General features: G+C 48.8%; 1 protein-coding gene across 2 annotated transcripts; it reads left to right on the top strand.

Moving 5' to 3' along the window:
• Nucleotides 1-10,927: 10,927 nt before the first annotated feature.
• PPP1R3B (protein phosphatase 1 regulatory subunit 3B) lies at nt 10,928-17,062 on the top strand. 2 transcript variants are annotated; one of them, XM_064148620.1, is made up of 2 exons: nt 10,928-10,965; nt 13,623-17,062. In XM_064148620.1, exons 1-2 carry the CDS (start codon nt 10,952-10,954, stop codon nt 14,512-14,514), a joined length of 906 nt encoding a protein of 301 aa, XP_064004690.1. In that variant the 5' UTR covers nt 10,928-10,951; the 3' UTR covers nt 14,515-17,062. The 2 variants fall into 2 exon arrangements, with proteins under 2 accessions (XP_064004690.1, XP_064004691.1); XM_064148621.1 differs by lacking the exon at nt 10,928-10,965 and adding an exon at nt 13,102-13,150.
• The last annotated feature ends 634 nt before the right edge of the window (nt 17,063-17,696 follow it).

The following is a 17,696-nucleotide window of genomic DNA, read 5'->3' as shown; positions in this document are numbered from 1 at the left end:
TGACAAAACTAGCCACCAGATGTTTCCTCAAGAGCCTTGCCTACCTGCAGAGGAAGGGGCGAAGTAAGATGCTCAGTCACAGTGCAGACACCTGGGTTTAGTCTCTCTGGAGATGACTGGTGTTATAGAGCCACTTACAAGGCTACCTAAGAGGTGGTTGAGCACCTGCAAAAGTTTGGCTGCATCCCAGCAGGATGCTGGGGGAAGACTTCTGCACAGAGAGCAGTCTGATTCCCACTAGCTACCTGACAGCGACACAGGAGCCCGGTGCCTCCTCTGTCCAGCTGCAGCTCAAGGGCTGGCAGGGGGCTGCACTGACTTTGTGCTCTGGGGATGCACATGGACACATACAAATCTCACCATCCTAAGCAGCTGCTCTTTTCAGAAAAAATCCAGGCCTTTAGCCTTGAAGATGGCAACAGTCACAGCAAAACACCTCCACGTGACTGGCAGCCAGCTGAGACCCCACAGCTGTCCTCCTGCTCCCTATATGTATAACGAGGTCAAGGCAGAAAGTGATCCCACTGGGTGCTGTAATATGTGCCACCTACCACCGGGGAGTTTCAAGATCTTTCCTCAGAACCCCTTTTTCACCATCACAGTCCTGCCATCAGGTGGAGAAGAAGGACTATTTCCATCAGCTCGGCACTGAGCAGAATTAAGGTGATCTAGTCTGAAATTGCTTGATGCTCCATTTCTGGCTTTTGGCACCTACTCCCTGGCCACGCTCAGTTTCCTTCACTTCAGTGGGGACAGCAAAGCTTTCTACTGCTACATTCAGCCCCTGTTTCACGTTGCCTTTGACCACCACTACAGGGTAAAACAAGATAGAGAGAATAGAAACACAGCAGACCAGGAGCAGAACGGAAGAGGAGGTGGAGGCTAGGCAACTGTCTGCAGCTGTTTTCCCAATAGCTCTGCCTGAGTTTGAGGAGAGGATTCTGCCAGAGGATTTTTGGCATGTTTACATTGCATCTCCACTGAATATGAAACAGTGGACTTTGCCAGCCTTTCAACCACCTCTGCAGAGCTTGGAGTCCCATGTTCCTCTTGAATTTGCAAGAAGGGAAATAGGGGTTTTGGCTGTCATCCTGCAGGTCTGCCCAGAGGCGAAGTCTGGGTTAGACTAAACTCTGTGCTGACAGAGACCCTGAAGAAAGGGCTGTACAGAGGCACTTGCTTAAGATGCAGCTACCTGTGCTTGAGGCAGATCAGCAACGACCTCCCAGGGAGTCAAGACAGCCAGGGAAAGGGAAACCTTGAAGTGTCTAGAGGGATGACAGAGAGACCACAGTGCTGCTTGCTGGAGGCATCTTCTGCAAGGCATTTGCTCTCCGTGTTTGTTCAATGTCTGGAGTTAAGAATGAACTAATCAGACATTAACTCTGTGCACCCCAAAGGGCAGCTGACATCCACATAGGGGACTTCACAACAGCAGCATTATGGAGCATATATCTTTGTTGGCTGTAACTACTCAGTGTGAGCACTGGCTCATGTTTTCCTCCAAACTGCATTCAGGCTGAGATTGAAAGGCATTACACTACTAAAAAAAATATGGAGAGGGCTTGAGTCTCCTTTTTCACAAGATGAAATGGAGAGCAAGGTTAGGACACAGTTTACTTACAGGTTAAAAAGTAGTCTCCACTAGTCACATGGACACACAGTAGCTGGCTATCACTTTGGCATTGGGCTTATCTAGCATGCACTTTCTGGATGCCAGCCCATGTCTGTCTCTTGCAGTCTCTATCTTAAGCCAGAAAGGAGTATGCTTTACCTCATGCTGGAGGCCATAGATCAAGATATCTCAGATAACCCAGTAAAAGAGCTCAGGAAATCTTAGAGGCTTCTTTTGGTTGACCTTTGGACTGCAGGACCTAGTTGCTGAAACAGAAACTGGGTCACAATCCAGTAAGAGCAAAATTCATCTGTTACAAGGAAGGCAACCATGAAGGAGCCTCCAGTCACTGTCTCAGTTTTTGGAGGTGAAACCTGACTTGCCGTCTACACTGTCTTTGGCTCAGATCACAGAACGGTAGCACCTGAAAGGGACATCTAGAGATTATCTAGTTCAACCCCCTTGCTCACACAGGTTCACCTAGATCAGGTTTCACAGGAACACGTCCAAGTGGGTTTTGAAAGTCTCCAGAGAAGACAACTTCACAAATTCTCCGAGCAGCCTGTTCCAGTGCTCTGTCATGCTCAAAGTAAAGAAGTTTGTCCTTAAGTTTAAGTGGAAGCTCCTGTATTCTAGTTTGCATCCACTGCCCCTTGTCTTATCACTGGCCAACACTGAGAAGAGCCCAGACCCATCCTCATAATATCTATGCTTTAGATACTTGTGTGCATTTATAAGATCCTCTCTCAGTCTTCTTTTTTTCCAGGCTAAAGATCCCCAGATCTCTCAGCTTCTCCTCATCAGAGAGATGCTTCTGTCCCCTAGCCATCTTCATGGCCCTTAGCTGGACTCTCTCCAGTAGTTCCCTGTCCCTCTTGAGCTGGAGAGCCCAGAACTGGACACAATATGCCAGGTATGGCCTCACCAGGGAAGAGCAGAGGAGCAGGAGAACCTCCCTCAGCCTGCTGGACATACTCTTAATACACACCAGAATACCATTGGCCTTCTTGACTACATGGGTGCATTCCTGGCTCGTGGAGAGCTTGCTTTCCACTAGCACTCCCAGGTGCTCCTCTGCAGAGCTGCTTTCCAGCATGTCAACCTGTACTAATGCATGCAGTTATTCCTCCCCAGGTGCAGGACTCTACACTTGCCCTTGCTGAACTTCAGACCAGACTCCAGGACATTGCCCATGGACAAGAGGATGATGTGATGTTCCCTAAACCAGGCCAGCACAGTAGCAAAACATTATGAGAATGCTATGGCTGGTGTGACTCCAAACCCCCACCCACAGAGGAAAAGGCTGAGACCTGGAAGCATAGGAGGGAGAGCTGTGTCCCACCATAGGTTTTGGGACATCCTGAAGGGAGGCCAGGCAAAGCTGTGCAGCTCCTTGGGTCCTGCCTTGGTGGCCAAGTTTGATGACCTCTTGGATGACATTCTGACAGCTATGCTTCTTCATTTGTAGCACAGGGCATATGTTGCACAGTTCAAAGGCTGACTGTCACTCAAGGAATCAATAACAGACACAACTGGCAAGCAGCTGGACCAAGCAACACAGTTTGGCATGTGTAGCTCAGCAGGCAGGGCCACTTCTTATCACCCATGGGTTCCATGAGGGCCAGCTTAAGCTCTGGTTGAGTACCCAGGAGAATGACTCCCCCCCTCCTCTTGCAGCTCTGTGTAGGGCAGGCAAGGGATGGTTTCCACAGTGCCTTCAAGATGCAGTATGTGTCACTCACTCCATGCGGGTCTCCTAGTGAGTGAAATGTGACACTGAGCGTGTGGGGCAGGTGTCACCTCCTTGCATACCAAACCCCACTGCCCCAGCCCATGTGTCCATATGAGGCATTCCCCAGCTGCTCTTACCACTATTTCAGGACCACTTGAATTCCTGACTCTTATCAGGCTTTTTCTAGGCTTGTGAGCCCTTGAGCTCAAATGCCACTGGGCCACATCTGGGCTCTTCCCTGCCCATGGGCTGAGCCAGATGCACAGAAGCTGGGTGCCAGCATTGATGTGAAAGGGAGCTTTTGAATGATAAACTAGCATTTGGCTCAAAAGATCACAGAAATCACACTCTCTCAGGCTGCTACTTCTCATTGCCCTGTTTAATGTCAAACAGACTCATTTCACTTGCCACAGGGCAGGCAATTTTGAGTTTTACACCAGTGATGATCACCTGTGTCCTTGCTGCAAGTCCCAACTCTCCTAGTACAAGGTGGCTGGAATTACCAGTACTGCCTGGGCTCTCCAGCTGAAGCATATGGGTAGAGAAGTGTCACCTCAGGATGGCCACCACTACCCATCCTTGCAGGTGATTTCAAGTGATTTGCAAATCCTAGAGCACTTCTGCACTGGAGCTCTTGGGTAGGGAGGAGGAGTTGGCAGCCCTGCTCTTTGATTTGCAACTGCCCCTCTGCCCATAGGATTTTGCCTTCTGTGAAGATTTCCAGGAAGAAATTCTGATATATCTGTGGCACTGAGCAAGCATTTTTGTGAGTCTTTAAGCTCTGATGTGGTCTATCCCCTCTGTACCCTGTCTAGCAGGGAGCTATGGCAGATGCCTGAGGAAGAGAAGAGCTGGACAAGCCTGTAGAGATTCCTCTGCAGTTTACTTTTCCAGCCAGCTCAATTTGCAGAACAAGGATTTCCTGAAAATGTGGAACATCTTTGTGTGCAACAGTGGCATCTTTTCTTCTGCGAATGTGCCTGGTCACTTCCTGGAGTCACATCAGATTTTAGCATCCACAAGGTACTGTGCCAGCAAGCTTCATTCCACGTGTACCTCTCAGACAGTGGAAGGTGCATCTGCAGTCCTATCAGCCATCTCTCCTCTGAGCTGAAATTCAGCTCCCTCAATCTCTCCTTATATGCCAGATGCTTCATACTCTCACTAGCTCTGTGGCTGCCACTGGGCTGTGGCTTGTCACCATTTCTCTCACACCAGAGACCCAGATGGGGGATCGTGCTCCATGTACAGCCTTAACAGTGCCTGGTGGTGTGGAACGCAACCTTGATGAAGATTTAAGAGCCTCAGACCTCAAAATGACACAGAAAGGACAATTAAAGCTGGAGTGCAGCACAATGCCTGTGACATATCACAACCATGACATGCAATCATGATGTGATAGCACACCCATAAGGGAGAGCAGACTGCAAAACAGAGGAAGTCTACTCAGTGCACAGGATGCCTGCTTGCACATACATGGTCTGCTCTGCATGTAAGTCTGAATTTGCAATTCATGTTTTATATTTTTCTATTACAAGTTGTACACTGTAGTTATGTATAAGCATATTTATTGCCATATAATAGATAAATATGTACTTTCATGTTTACAGGTGTCTAATGAAACATATGCCCCCCTCCCATTACCTAGCATACAGGGCAGAAAGGAGTACTAATGAACTGGGCCTCCAGCTGATGGAAAGCTAAGGCCAAGAGCAGTCAAGGACTGATAAATGGAGCCAGCTCTGTGATCAAAGCCTCTGGGTTAACCAGGGGCCACTGATTGCTATTTATAGGTGCCTTAGCTCATATTTAAGTGGAGGCTTAAAAAAGCTTGGAGGCAGTTTGGGTGCCAGGGTAGCTCTGTCCTGCACGTGCGGCACATGGCTCCTTGTACAAGAATGGTGCAAAGCCCCAGGTGTGCCACTGCATAGGCTGGATCCAGCCTTGGCTGCTGGGGAGGCCACAAACAGTTTGGGTTAATCTATTAATCACATGGTACCTCTTTAGTTGATTTGATTGGGCTAACCCTACCTACCTTTTGGAGGACCTAAGCCTGAGCTGAGCCCAAGGGGTTTGCCCTTACCTGAGTAAAGCTCATCACAAACACAAATCTAGTGACTGTGGGACTGAGGACTACAAAGGTTGTCCCCAAATTTTCAAATAGCTCAAACCCAGCTTGCAGCAGCAAGGAGCTGACCTGTATTATCCTTTGTAAGGATACCTAGGGAAGATTCAGTCAGCATGATTCAAAGTCATTTGCACATCATGCAATCAAAGACAGCTGAGACAACTGACAGCATTTCAGGAGAGTCACCCCTCTGTGGGGCAACCAGCCTAGATATAGAGCCCTTCTCTGGGATGTGACAGCAGCCATGCTGCTGATGTCATCCAAAACACTCTGTGAGTCTCAGATGATAGGGTTACAGCAATCAGCTTCAGAAAACACAATGTTTGGTCTTGGGGCAGACAACCAACATCCTTGTTTTGCTTAAATTTTTCCAAGACTTCACTGATGGGAATGAAATTTTGCATGAAGCAAAGTCTTAGAGCAATTCTCTGAAGAGATCATAGATGTTGAGAAAGCAGGAGGTACCCATCTCTTTTTGGAGGGGCCCATCCACTCTTAGGTCCCAGTCTCTGGGAAGAGATTGCTTTAACCTAGTACCTTGCATGTAGTGTCCCAACCCTAGCACTGCTGTAACATTTTTGACAAGGATGTTGTATGCCTGGCCAAGGGCTTATCTCTTTGTTGTTTGTGCCCATCCTATGGTTGCTGTGCTGTCATTTTGTCTCTCTGCACTGCCCTTTAAGTTCTTCCTTCACTGGAAGCTGTAGCTTCTGAAGTAACTTATTTGCATTTATTCCCTCCCCTATAATCTCCACTTTTTGGCAAGGATTTCCATGGTTTCTCTTGCTGGGCATCTTTATTATTAAGAACCAATAGTTTAATACGGTCTAGTCTTTTTCTACAACACACAGTACCACAACAGGCTTTGCACCTGGCTCCACACTACTATCTCTGTGCATGCTGGGCTGGAAGGGAAGGTGCCATGGTCATCAGCAGGGCAGAGTACACATATCTCGGGGTGCTTGACTGTGAGTGCATATGAGATCCAAAGGGAACAATGCCAAGGTAAATATCCTGCCTCAGGCCTGCAGCCAGTGTATTGAAGTTACTCTTCATTTCTGAAGAGAGCCAGGAGAAGCAATGTGGCCTCTGCCTTGGATCACAGCTCCCCAAGGCACAGTCAAGAGCCTTTACTGAGAGCAGGATTTCCTTTGGTACTAGGGCACATAAGAATCACAGAATCATAGAATCAGTCAGGGTTGGAAGGGACCACAAGGATAATCTCGTTCCAACCCCCCTGCCATAGACAGGGACACCCTACCCTAGATCAGGCTGGCCACAGCCTCATCCAACCTGGCCTTAAAAACCTCCAGGGATGGAGCCTCAACCCTGTCCCTGGTGAAGAACTTCTTCCTCACATCCAATCTGAATCTCCCCACCTCCAGTTTTGCTCCATTCCCCCTAGTCCTGTCACTACCTGATATCCTAAAAAGTCCCACCCTAGCTTTTTTTGTAGGCCCCCTTCAGATACTGGAAGGCCACAATAAGTGGACATTGAATGCTCTTTGTTTAATTTCCTAGGATGGCCACAGGAGTTTGAGACCTATGGAAATAAAACAAGTCCAGCAGGATTTCTCAAGCCTGTCCTTTGATGGAGCTGTGTGTGCTGTGACCCTACAGGAGCTGAAGAGGCCTGTGACCAGGAGAAAGTCCCAAGGAACATACATCAGACCTCAGTTGCAGCTAAGACCAAGTTTGTGGTGAACTATGGAGAGAGAGAAGCCATGTTTCCTACAGATTTCCATCATGGTGTCCCTCTCACTTCCATGATCACAGCTTTTTCAACCACTCCATGAACAGCCCCATGACAGGGGCTGCCAGTGGTGGCTGGACAGCTGGAGCAGACAGTGTACTGGCTGGAAGACCTCCCCAGCCAAGCCCCACTCTACTTTTTCTGTGTGAGGACACTCATTGGGTCTCTCCCCACCAGCTGTTGACTCTCAAAAACTTTAGAAGAGGTCTGTGAGCTTCCCACTCCCCTGTCAAGTGTGACTGAAACCCACTAGTATGTCTAGAAAGGATAAAGGAGGACTGCCAGCTAGACAGACACCCAGATCAGCCATAGATACATCCTTCCTGAAGGACAGTATGTCATGCTGCCAACTGCCATCATTTTTAGGGTACTACACTGGCCTGGCTGCCTCTCCCACCGCGCCTCAGTACTGCCCAAAATAGCATCTTCTGTTTCAGTCAGGCTTTCTTCCTCAATAACAAATAATACTCCAAAATTAGCTTCTCCCTTTGCATTTTGATATGAAGCAACATTCGATTAAAATTACTTCAGAGTTACCCTCACAGCCTTGTTACAGGCTGGTGGACTTAAAAACCCTCTGCTTGGTGCAAACATTGCAGCCTGGATTAAAGGCAGCAGCATTTTCTCAGCAATGATGATTTCGAAATTGCTGGCAAGCACCAACTTTGCAACAGTATCTGGTGCATAACCATGGCAGGCCTCATTTGCCTCCATGGGCTGCTGCAGCAAGCACAGGACATCTGGGACCTTTGCTGCTGTCACAAGGACTTTTAGAAGCCAGGGATGGAGACCTCTCCAGAACCATGATTTCGGGAATTCCTGGTCAGGCTGGGGGTGCAGGCAGGCACGGAGGTGTAGGAGACTGGGGTTCACGTGCACACTGGCAGGGATGGGGGATGGCAGCTGGAGTGATAGGAAGAAAAACATAGAAGGAGAGGGCTGTTGATATGGCATGGATCATGTGATGTGGGATGGGCTACTCCATGGCAGCAGCCTTGGCGTGGCTCCCTGAGCAGTGCTGTTACATCAGCTGCTCCACTGGTTTACAACATGCACCCTTGAGCCTTGGCCCCACAGCCTGCTGCAGTGTGGACATATTGCACAACACCCTTGGCCCGGCTGGGGCTGCCCAGCAGCCAGCTGCTGGGAGCTGAAGCTGTCACAGTATCCTGCTGCTTCCCAACAGGGAGGAGAAGATGTTCCATCTCTCTTTGCCTCTAACAAGACACCAGAGGAAGTGGTAAGACAAGGAAGGTTCCCCAAAGACCTACTCAAGTCCGGTGGTAGAGGTGATACTTGAAGGACTGTGGCACAGGAAGAAAGGCTGTCCTACAGAAGGGAAAGAGAAGCTCTGATTCCTTTCCCTCATCAAGCCAGCAGGGCTGCACCCCAGAAGTCCTAGACTAAATCCTCCATCCAAACCAAGAAAGAACCCCAAATGAGACCTAATGGGAGAGTGGGACCTTCCTTCCAGAGCTGCCTCTCATAGACGGGACTGGTTCTACAACATTATCCCAGGAAGAAACACTCCAAGATGTTCTTTGCTGTGCCAGAGAGCAAGCTCTTCCTCATTGCTCAGCAAGGTGGGAGGGGTGGGAAGCTACGAGGAAATCACAAAGACCACTGTGCAAGGGCCTAGCACATAACTAAATATAGCCACTATCTTAGCTCCTCAAAGATAACAGCTTATGTCCACAACCTGCCCCAGCACCCTGCCCCAACTTCTACCTACCTTTGCTTTGGGAGCAAACACCAGGCAGCAGTTGTGAAACACCCTGCCCCACTCGTGGCAAACATGGATTGTGTTGCAGGACAGAAATGCACCCTATGCCACCTCACACGAATCCTCTTCCTGGTGTTGGGGGATGGCTGGCCAAAACCCACACAGCTCAGAGGCTAACCAACATCTTGGCACCACTGTGGTGTTGAACAGCCAGAAATGTGCAGGAGAAACCCGCATCAGAGTAAACAGACAAGTGTAAGTCATATTGGGGCTTCATGGGTTTTACAGTATCACAGTATCACAGTATCAACAAGTCCCATTAAATTCACCACTTCCAGTCTGCTGTCCCAAGCTCAGTGATGTTGAGCCAGGCTGCTGTGGTGGCACTGCCTGGAGGAGGCAGCAGTAGAGAAAGCCAATTTGCCATGGCTGCCCTATCAGGGCTCTGCCCATTGCTTTGTGGCAATGGCTCCCCTCGTTCTCTCTGCAAAGCCTGTCACTAAATAGCACATGCTGAAATCCCGCCGTACCCTCGGCACATGAAATACTGCTGTAAGGCTGACAGACTCCTGCAGCAGCTACGTCTTTCAGCTCTCACTCCCCAACTTGAAATCTTTTAATTGTCTTTATAAAAAAAAAAAAAAAAGGTTTATAAAACTGAAAATAATGTGAGTTTTTTGTCCTTCAACAAAACCATTTTGGCTTGCAGAGTAGTAAGGTTATGAAATGGCAGCTTCCAGCAGGAAGTCTCTGGCTTTAACAATAGCTCTGTGTGTTTCCACAAGGTAATTGAAAACATATGTTGACACTTCAATCCTGCTTTTATGCTCTGTAAGGGAGACATGAGAAAGCAGCATTACTTGCATCAGTTAGAGGCCAGATATGGCACAAAAAGAGGCAAATGCTATTAACCCCACTGTTATCAAAGGCAGAAGGTAGATGCAGCATCCCCACTTGGCAGCAGGCTTTGCAGACTCCACTGCTTGTCCATGGAGGTTGCATTTGTCACCAAAGCTGCTTCCCTGCCATGGCAGCCAGCTCCATGAACACTTTTCACAGCGTTGAGGACTGGGCTTGCACTGAAGCAAACTGAGGAGCAGCCCCGAGAGAGCAGAGACGGGAACTGGCGGCAGGAGGGCAGCTGGGCCCCACAGGTGTTTTTCCCTCTTGTAAGTCACCTCCAAGGCAATGTAATTTTTTCCACTCCACACCATAAATACTGTCTGGAAAGAGGATGCTGGAATATCCTCTGAAGATGTCTACCCAGTGCCAGAGCAGCCCCACAGCCCGGAGCTGTGATCTGAAGGCAGGGCTGTGTGAGTAACCCTCCTCCCCACCCGTTCCTGGGCGCCCAAACACCCTGGGCCACCTCAGACAAGAAGCCAGTGCCCCAGAAAGTTTTTTCGTCATTCTCCAACACAGATCCTGTACTTTTAGCCCTTATCTCCTGCTTCGTGGATGTTCACAGATTCACAGAATGAATCGTAGAGTAGTTTAAGTTAAGGTCAAGTGGTTTAGTTAAGGTCAAGACCTTCTAAGATCATCGAGTCCAGTCGTTAAGCTGGCACTGCCAAGTTCACAAAGGCCCACTCTCGCCTTCTGGACAAGCAGGGCCGGCACAGGGCTGTCAGCAAACAGAGCGGGACTAAGAGCATCGAAGGCCTGACACGGAGCCAAAACAAGCAGCCCTGACAGGACAGGGGGGCCGGGGCTGCCTGAGCAGCACCCCGCGGCCCCGCGGCCCTGCCCCTCAGGAGCCGGCGGCTGACCCGCCCCGCCCCGCCCCGCCGCCCCGCCCCGCCCCGCCCGCAGCGCCGCCTGCCACGAACCTCGGCCCGTCGCGTGCCGCCCGCCCGGCCGCCTATTGGCCCGCGGCCGCTCCGGGAGAGCGCTCATTGGCTGCGCTGCGGACCGGGAGGTGCGGGCGGGCGGCCTTAAGGCGCCGGCTCCGGGGCCGTCCCGGCCGCTGCGGTGCGCTTGGTGGTGCTGGGACCGGCCTTATGCAGTGCACCAGGTATGGCCCTCGTGTCCTCTGATCCTACTGCCCTTTGTCTGAGTGCCCACCGTGTCCTTCGGTGTGGCCCCGCAGCCCCCTCTGGTCCCCTTCTCGCCGCCGTGCTGCTACCGAGGGTGGGAGGCAGAGCCCATCACTCTGGGCTTCTTGGGGTAAGCTGGGAGCGGTAGCCCCGAGGCGGCGGGACATTTCGTTGCCGAGCTCCGGTGGGGTTGGGTTTGCGGTGCTGCTTTCACTTGCCGGAGGGCCGGGCTACCGCAGGGTTAACGTGTAACTCTGAGTGCAGGGAGATACCTATGCAAGCTGAGCTGTGCCTGCGGAAGGGCCCGGCCTGGGCTATTCCGAACCGGACATAAGAGAGTAGAAAGGCCGAGTGCTGCTTCACCCAGCAGCGTGTCACGTCTGAAAACAGCTGTCTTGGCTGCTGGTGCACATGCAGCCCTCTGCGAGAAGGTTACCTGTTCAAAAGCGGGCTGGAAGCAGAATGGAAAGCAGTTAAAGGGGTTTTACTAATGTAGTCGTGAATAAACTTCTTTTCCTCTGACCTGCCTCTCCCTCCTAGAAGTGAAGGAAGGGTGAGCAGTGACTGGAGAGGGCAAAGCTGCAGGAAGGTGCCCAGAGGCATCAGTCCCTGTACCTTCGTAGGGCTGTCAGCTTTGCACCACTTATTTCTTATAGCTCCCTTTGTATTCTGAGCTCTCAGAACTATTTCCCTGCTCCCACTTTCAAAGCATCCAAAGTTCGAAACAACCAGCACAAACCCAGAAATGGAAACCTCACTCTGGGGCTAATAGTAAGGCATCAGCAGGCTCTTAAGCAAAGAGACATTTGAGGTATCAGACAAGCTGAAAAAAATTTGTAAAAGGACATAGCTCAGTCTGATAGAAGGTATGAAAAATTCTTAATGTAGTTCTTAAAGGTTCCAAGTCATGCAGATCAGGCCAGGTATTTCACATTGCTTTATCCTTAAAAAATAAAAGATAAATAACCAAGGCTTGCTAGGAAACCTGAGTATTCAGCTGAATACACTGCCCTGGGAAAAGATGCAATGCAAATGAAAGCAGCCTAAGTAAGAGAAGCAGGGATGCCATGTTAAATTAGAGAAGGAAATGACCTATCTAAAGTGTGTGAATACAAACTTGGCAAAACCAGGTGTAGAAAAGCAGAATGCTGTTAGCAGACAGGTGGATCTGCTGTCTGTCTTGTACTGCTGCCCTTGAGCTGAAGGGCTGAAGGCAGCAGCGCAGGAGTTAGCTGGTTGGTGTGCTGGGAAGTCAGCCTTGGCACATGTACTCCGAATAAACAGATGCCTTTGAATGGATGCAGTGAAAGCCTGCTCAGAGCTGCTCTGTTGTTGTTGCAGGGTGGGGAGTTAAAGCACTGAACTGGAGAGTGAAGCTCTCACTTCTTCTTGGCACGGGGGCAGAATCAAGTACTAGAGCTGGCTATGTGTGGCTGTGTCAGCTGGAGCTCTGCCATGTCAAGTTGCTAGTGGCCCCTTCTACCACTACTGTTTTGCCCTTCTCTGCATGGTGGGAGCAGCTTTGGACCCTAGTCTGTAACCAGACAGGGGATTTTTATTAAGGGAATACTATAATTAAGGTCAGCTGCAAGCAAGTTGACTTAAGTTGCAATAAATCTGTCCAGTGGTTCATTTGGAGCCAGGCCAGAGGGATTTTGCCCAAAGCATCTAAACCTAACATGAGAGTAACAGCAGGAGCGGTACAATGTTCTAGGAGGTCTCTGTCTGCTGAAGGAACTCCAAGGCTGCATCTGGCAAGGTGCTGAGTAGGAGCAACCACACTCTGGGTGCACAGAATGGGACAGTGCCGCATCCCTGGAGGAATGGGCTTGGTACTGGAGGAGAAGAGGCTGTGGTGCAGCAGTACAAGGGTTGTGGATGCTTGAGGTGCAAACTCAGAGAGGGAAAGCCTGCTGGACCATCTGAGCTGGTATCTGGTTTAAAGTGCAATAAAGGGAAGAAAGAAGCTTCTCTGTAGGTGCAGAGTAATGTCAGATAAGTCTCTACCTTGCTGCTCTGTTAGGCTGTTGCCATCTCTACAATAACTTTTGCATGCATTTTAGATGGAGCAGTTCTTAGAGACAGCAATGAGCAAAGTGTGCAGCTCAGCCAAATGAGTGCTTTTTAGCCTCTGAAAATACCAGACATTTGGGGGTTTGAAAGGTGAGGTCAGTTTCATACAGCAGCTTTTGAAAAACTTGGCTATCTGTTCTGATGCTTTAGAGTGCCTCCTGGAGAGAGGAGAGCACAGCAGCTCTGGAACTTGATAATCTCGGTTTTGTGGATGTTAACAGGACTGAGCCACGGGCTTTGTTTTGGGTCAAGAACACTATGGAGCCTGTTGTTGCTAGCCTATTAGGACAGTGCCTGTGTATCTCTTCAAATGGTCCCTGTAGCAATGGGAAGGGGATTTTGAAGGGCACAGCAGGCTCTGGTCCTGCCACTTCTGCTGTAGCGTGTTTCTTACTGTGTCTGTAGATCACACGATGTAAGTACCTGCCTTTAAGTCTGAGGGATTTGTGGGGTTAATGGAAGCAGGTTTCTTTGGGATGGCTGGGACTAAGTGATGTAGCAGTTGTCTGAAAAAGTCATTAAAATGCTTTTCTAACATCAACTGATCCTTCTCATGTTCCAGAGTACTAGACTATTTTCCTCACAAACAAACAATGGCTGTGGATGTAGCAATGCAGCTATACCTATGTTCTTCACCCCTGCGAAGAGAGAGGCGTGCCTGCAAAATTGCTCCAAAGCCAAGCAAGCCATTGCGACCCTGCATCCAGCTAAGTAGCAAGACAGAGGTGAGTGGACCAGAAGAGGCAGCAAACTCCTTCACACACAACAAGGTGAAGAAGAGAGTGTCGTTTGCAGATAGCAGAGGCCTTGCTCTGACAATGGTGAAGGTGTTCTCAGAATTCGACGATCCACTTGATATTCCATTAAACATCACCGAGCTGATAGACAACCTTGTGGGCCTGACAACAGTGGAGAGGGACAGCTTTGTCCTGGATTTCATTCAGCCCTCTGCAGACTATCTGGACTTCAGAAACCGTCTCCAGGTAGACTGTGTCTGTCTTGAAAACTGCATGCTAAAGGATCGATCCATTGTGGGAACAGTGAAGGTGAAGAACCTTGCCTTTGAAAAGACCGTGAAGGTCAGGATGACATTTGACACCTGGAAAAGCTTTGTAGATTACCCATGCCAGTATGTCAAGGATACATATGGAGGGTTGGATCGGGACACATTCTCCTTTGACATCAGCTTGCCTGAGGGGATTCAATCCCATGAAAAAGTTGAGTTTGCCATCTCGTTTGAGTGCAGTGGGAAGGTGTACTGGGACAGCAACAGGGGCACAAATTACCGAATCATACGATCAGAACTGAAGTCTGCCCAGGAAGCTGTCTGTCCTCCACAGGGGCCCGACTTTGGCAGTGCCTTTGACCAGTTTGGAAGTCCTCGGTGTTCCTATGGCCTCTTTGCTGAGTGGCCCAGCTATTCAGGCTATGAAAAGCTAGGGCCTTACTACTGACCCAAGGACAAAGTCCTGATTGACTAACTGTTGTTGGCGTGTCCACAGGCCTGGGAGCAGGTCTGAGTGAGAGGTACAGAATGGTGGAAGAAGTATGGCTCTGTATAGCTCTGCATAAGCCTCCCAGCAAAACCAGATGTGTGGCCATCTGCTGGCAGCGGGCTTACAGTCAGAGAATCATCTCTGGCACAAAGGGTCTGGTCCAATTCAGATAATTGGCTTTCTACATGCTCAAAGGACCAGGAGCTCATGTCTCAGTGCTGCTACTCCTTCCTCTTCTATACAGCTGCTAGTCTCCAGGGAAACACTGCAATGTTCCTATCTGTCTAAGCTATGTAGTGGTGGCTGCTTTGTATTGCTTGCCTGGTGTTAAAAGTTTTTTCAGAATGTGTTCTAACATTAGATTTCTAGTGGGCTGTACTTCAGCTGCAGGAGTCTCCTTGCAAAGCTGGCTCATGCCTGGTGTGAAATGGAATGGTTGGCTTGTGGGGGATGGAGTCTTCTCCTAGCATGTGTCTTTGTACTGTGAGGTCCTTCCTACTGGAAGCTGAAAGGGTGTTTTGTAAATGAAGATGGAACTGTGGTGACAGGACATGTGGCCCTACAGCCTTCCATATTAGGAGACGTATGTGTCTGTGGGAGAGGATCTGATATGCTTAGTCACCAGTTGTTTTATCAGCTGATCTTGAAAAAACTCACTATACCCTTCGTGTTACCAAAAATAGAGATAGTTGTAGCTGTGTGGTGCTTGTAACACAGCTGTGGGTTGACAGCTTTGTCTGCTGCCTTCAAAACCTTTCTTTAACTACAAATGATTGATGCCTTTTCCCCAAATCCAAAATCAAGTGTTGGCCATGCTGGGCTCTGAGAATGCAGTTCTTCCTCCTGTGGGCTGTAACACAGGGTTTTATCCAGCTGAGGCTCCAAGTTCTGTCTAGGAGGTCATGCTAAGGTGTTACAGGAGCAAATGGTTCCTCTATGCTGTGTCCTGTTCTAAGAAGGTGACTGTTCTGTATCTACTGTGGTAGAAGTGCCTTGAAAGGGCAGTATGTGCAATCCCAGCAATGCTTTGGGATAAGCAGACTTTGGAAATGGAGTTTCTTCTAGAAAGATCTAATGGTTTGTTACTCTGTGCCATGGACTGCTTGGCAGCTAGTGGCATGCCACTGATTGTTTGAGAATGTTGTTGTTATACTGGAGGAACATCAATGTGCTGAGCTGCTCCTGCTGTTGTAGCAGTAGCTGCCATTTCAGTCTGAAAATGCCCAAACTTCACATCTCTGCTCATAAAAGGTGACTTGTTCCACCTGTGCAAGGAACTAGCTGTGAGGAGTAAGAGGTGGGATTTTCCTGACATCACCCCTGAATGTGAAATCCAATCACTGATGTGTGCCATCCGTGTCTTCAGAGAAGGCTTGTCTTCTAGGTGTGCACTGAGGTAGCCAGCTTGTGCAGTGCCAAACAGCCTCACAAAGCTCTGTGCATGCTGGTCAAGCAGAGTAACTTTATCCTTCATCTTAAAGACAAGAGTACTTAATAGTTTGTAGAAATAGAGATCAAGGGAATCTTACTTTTTCTAGTGCAAAAGCTTTATATTGTTTTTGGGTGCCTATAACAGACTATGGTTTGGCTGGAAAGAAGCAATGGGCTAGACTAGGTAACTTTTTAAATCTAGCTTTTAACTCTGGAGGCTACTGTATAAAATAATTACAAGCTGTTTAACCCTAACATAGAAGGTGTATTGTGACCACCATTGGATGCCAGAAGGGACAAGAAGAGCTTGTGGAAAGAATAGCTAGCCTTCAACTGCTGCTTTTTCAAAACCCAACACCGATGTTTGTCATCACTGATCACTTAAACCACATGGTAAAGCTGCTTGCTGGCCCAGAGGCCATTTGGATTGGTTCCTCTGTTGCAGCAGCTTCCCAAGTCAACCCTTTAAGCCTGCATCTTGTCTCTTTTGAAGGGACTGTTGTCTAGCTAGGCTTGAACTGGGTTTTTTAAACTTAAAGCAAGTCTGAGTTACACTTTTTTTAGTGTGTGGTGTTAATGCTGTTAAGACACTGACTGTAGAAAAGTCATGTTCTCCTGGCATGCTGTAATGCCTATGGAGAGCTATTTGTGGGCTGAAACAAGGCATGTGTCTAGGATGCTGTGGATCATGGTCTTTCCTTAAGGGCCTGTTCATTTTCAGGCTGTGGATGGGGTATGCTTAGGGAGGGATACAGATGATGAGCAAGAAGAGCAATGCCCTAAGTAAAAGCTAGGCTGGGAACTGACTGACCAATAGTGGTTTAAAAATACTTGTGGCCTTTCCCCTTTCCCCTTGTTTCCATTTTCCAATGTGAACATTGAAGCGAGGGGTTGCTCTCCTCACTCTGTGCCTGGAAGTGCCTTGTGGGGTGTTCTGCATGTTTGTTTTTAAAAGATATTTTTGTACACAACGTTCAAGTGGAAAATGCACTTTATAATTGCCATGTAATGACTCTTTTAAAAAACTATGGTTCTCTTTTTATCTGATTGTGAAAATAAAGGTGGAATAATGTTGGCTCTGTATCTTGCCCGCTTCTTATTTGAACACCCAGAAGGCTGCTGAAGCGTTCTGGACCTGGTCCTAGTTTCCTGCACGCAGCTATTAGCAGGGAGGAGCACGTCTGCAGTGAAGTCCTGGCTGAAGCAGGAAGGTGTTGCCTATTCCTGCTGCCTTCCTGCAATACAAGTGCTTACAGAGCCTCCACATCCACTGGAAGGAGAAAAGCAGCCAGGCCCTTGTCTCCATGCTAAATTTCACCATTAACTGCTGTGTTCCTGAGCTACTCTCCACTCTTCCCCTGCTTCCAGTGTCAGGAATAGATTTTTCTGCACTTATGTACATATACAAGTCTCAGTCCTTCCCTGGATTTGGTTTGATCTGGGTACTGGAAGGTGGGGGGTGTTGGGACAGGTGTTGCTCTCTTCTAGTACCAGGATGAAGGCAGTGATTCTTCACCTTAAAGTAGTTGTTCCTGATATCACTGGTAGAAAGCACTGGTAAGAAAGGGGTCCTTTTGCAGAAAGGAAACAGCTCTGAACAAGCCAGGGCTAGTTGTGGGATTTGACATAGCTTTGACCACAAAGATCAGCTCTTGGTGTTGCACTTCAAACAACCAGCTACTGGCTTTTGCTGCTTGGAAGTTAAGAAG

This window comes from Pogoniulus pusillus, chromosome 9 (assembly GCF_015220805.1).
Source record: "Pogoniulus pusillus isolate bPogPus1 chromosome 9, bPogPus1.pri, whole genome shotgun sequence".
In the NCBI taxonomy this organism is placed as follows: domain Eukaryota; kingdom Metazoa; phylum Chordata; class Aves; order Piciformes; family Lybiidae; genus Pogoniulus; species Pogoniulus pusillus.
Note: the sequence above shows the minus strand (reverse complement) of the source record. Positions and strands in the feature narration are given on the sequence as shown.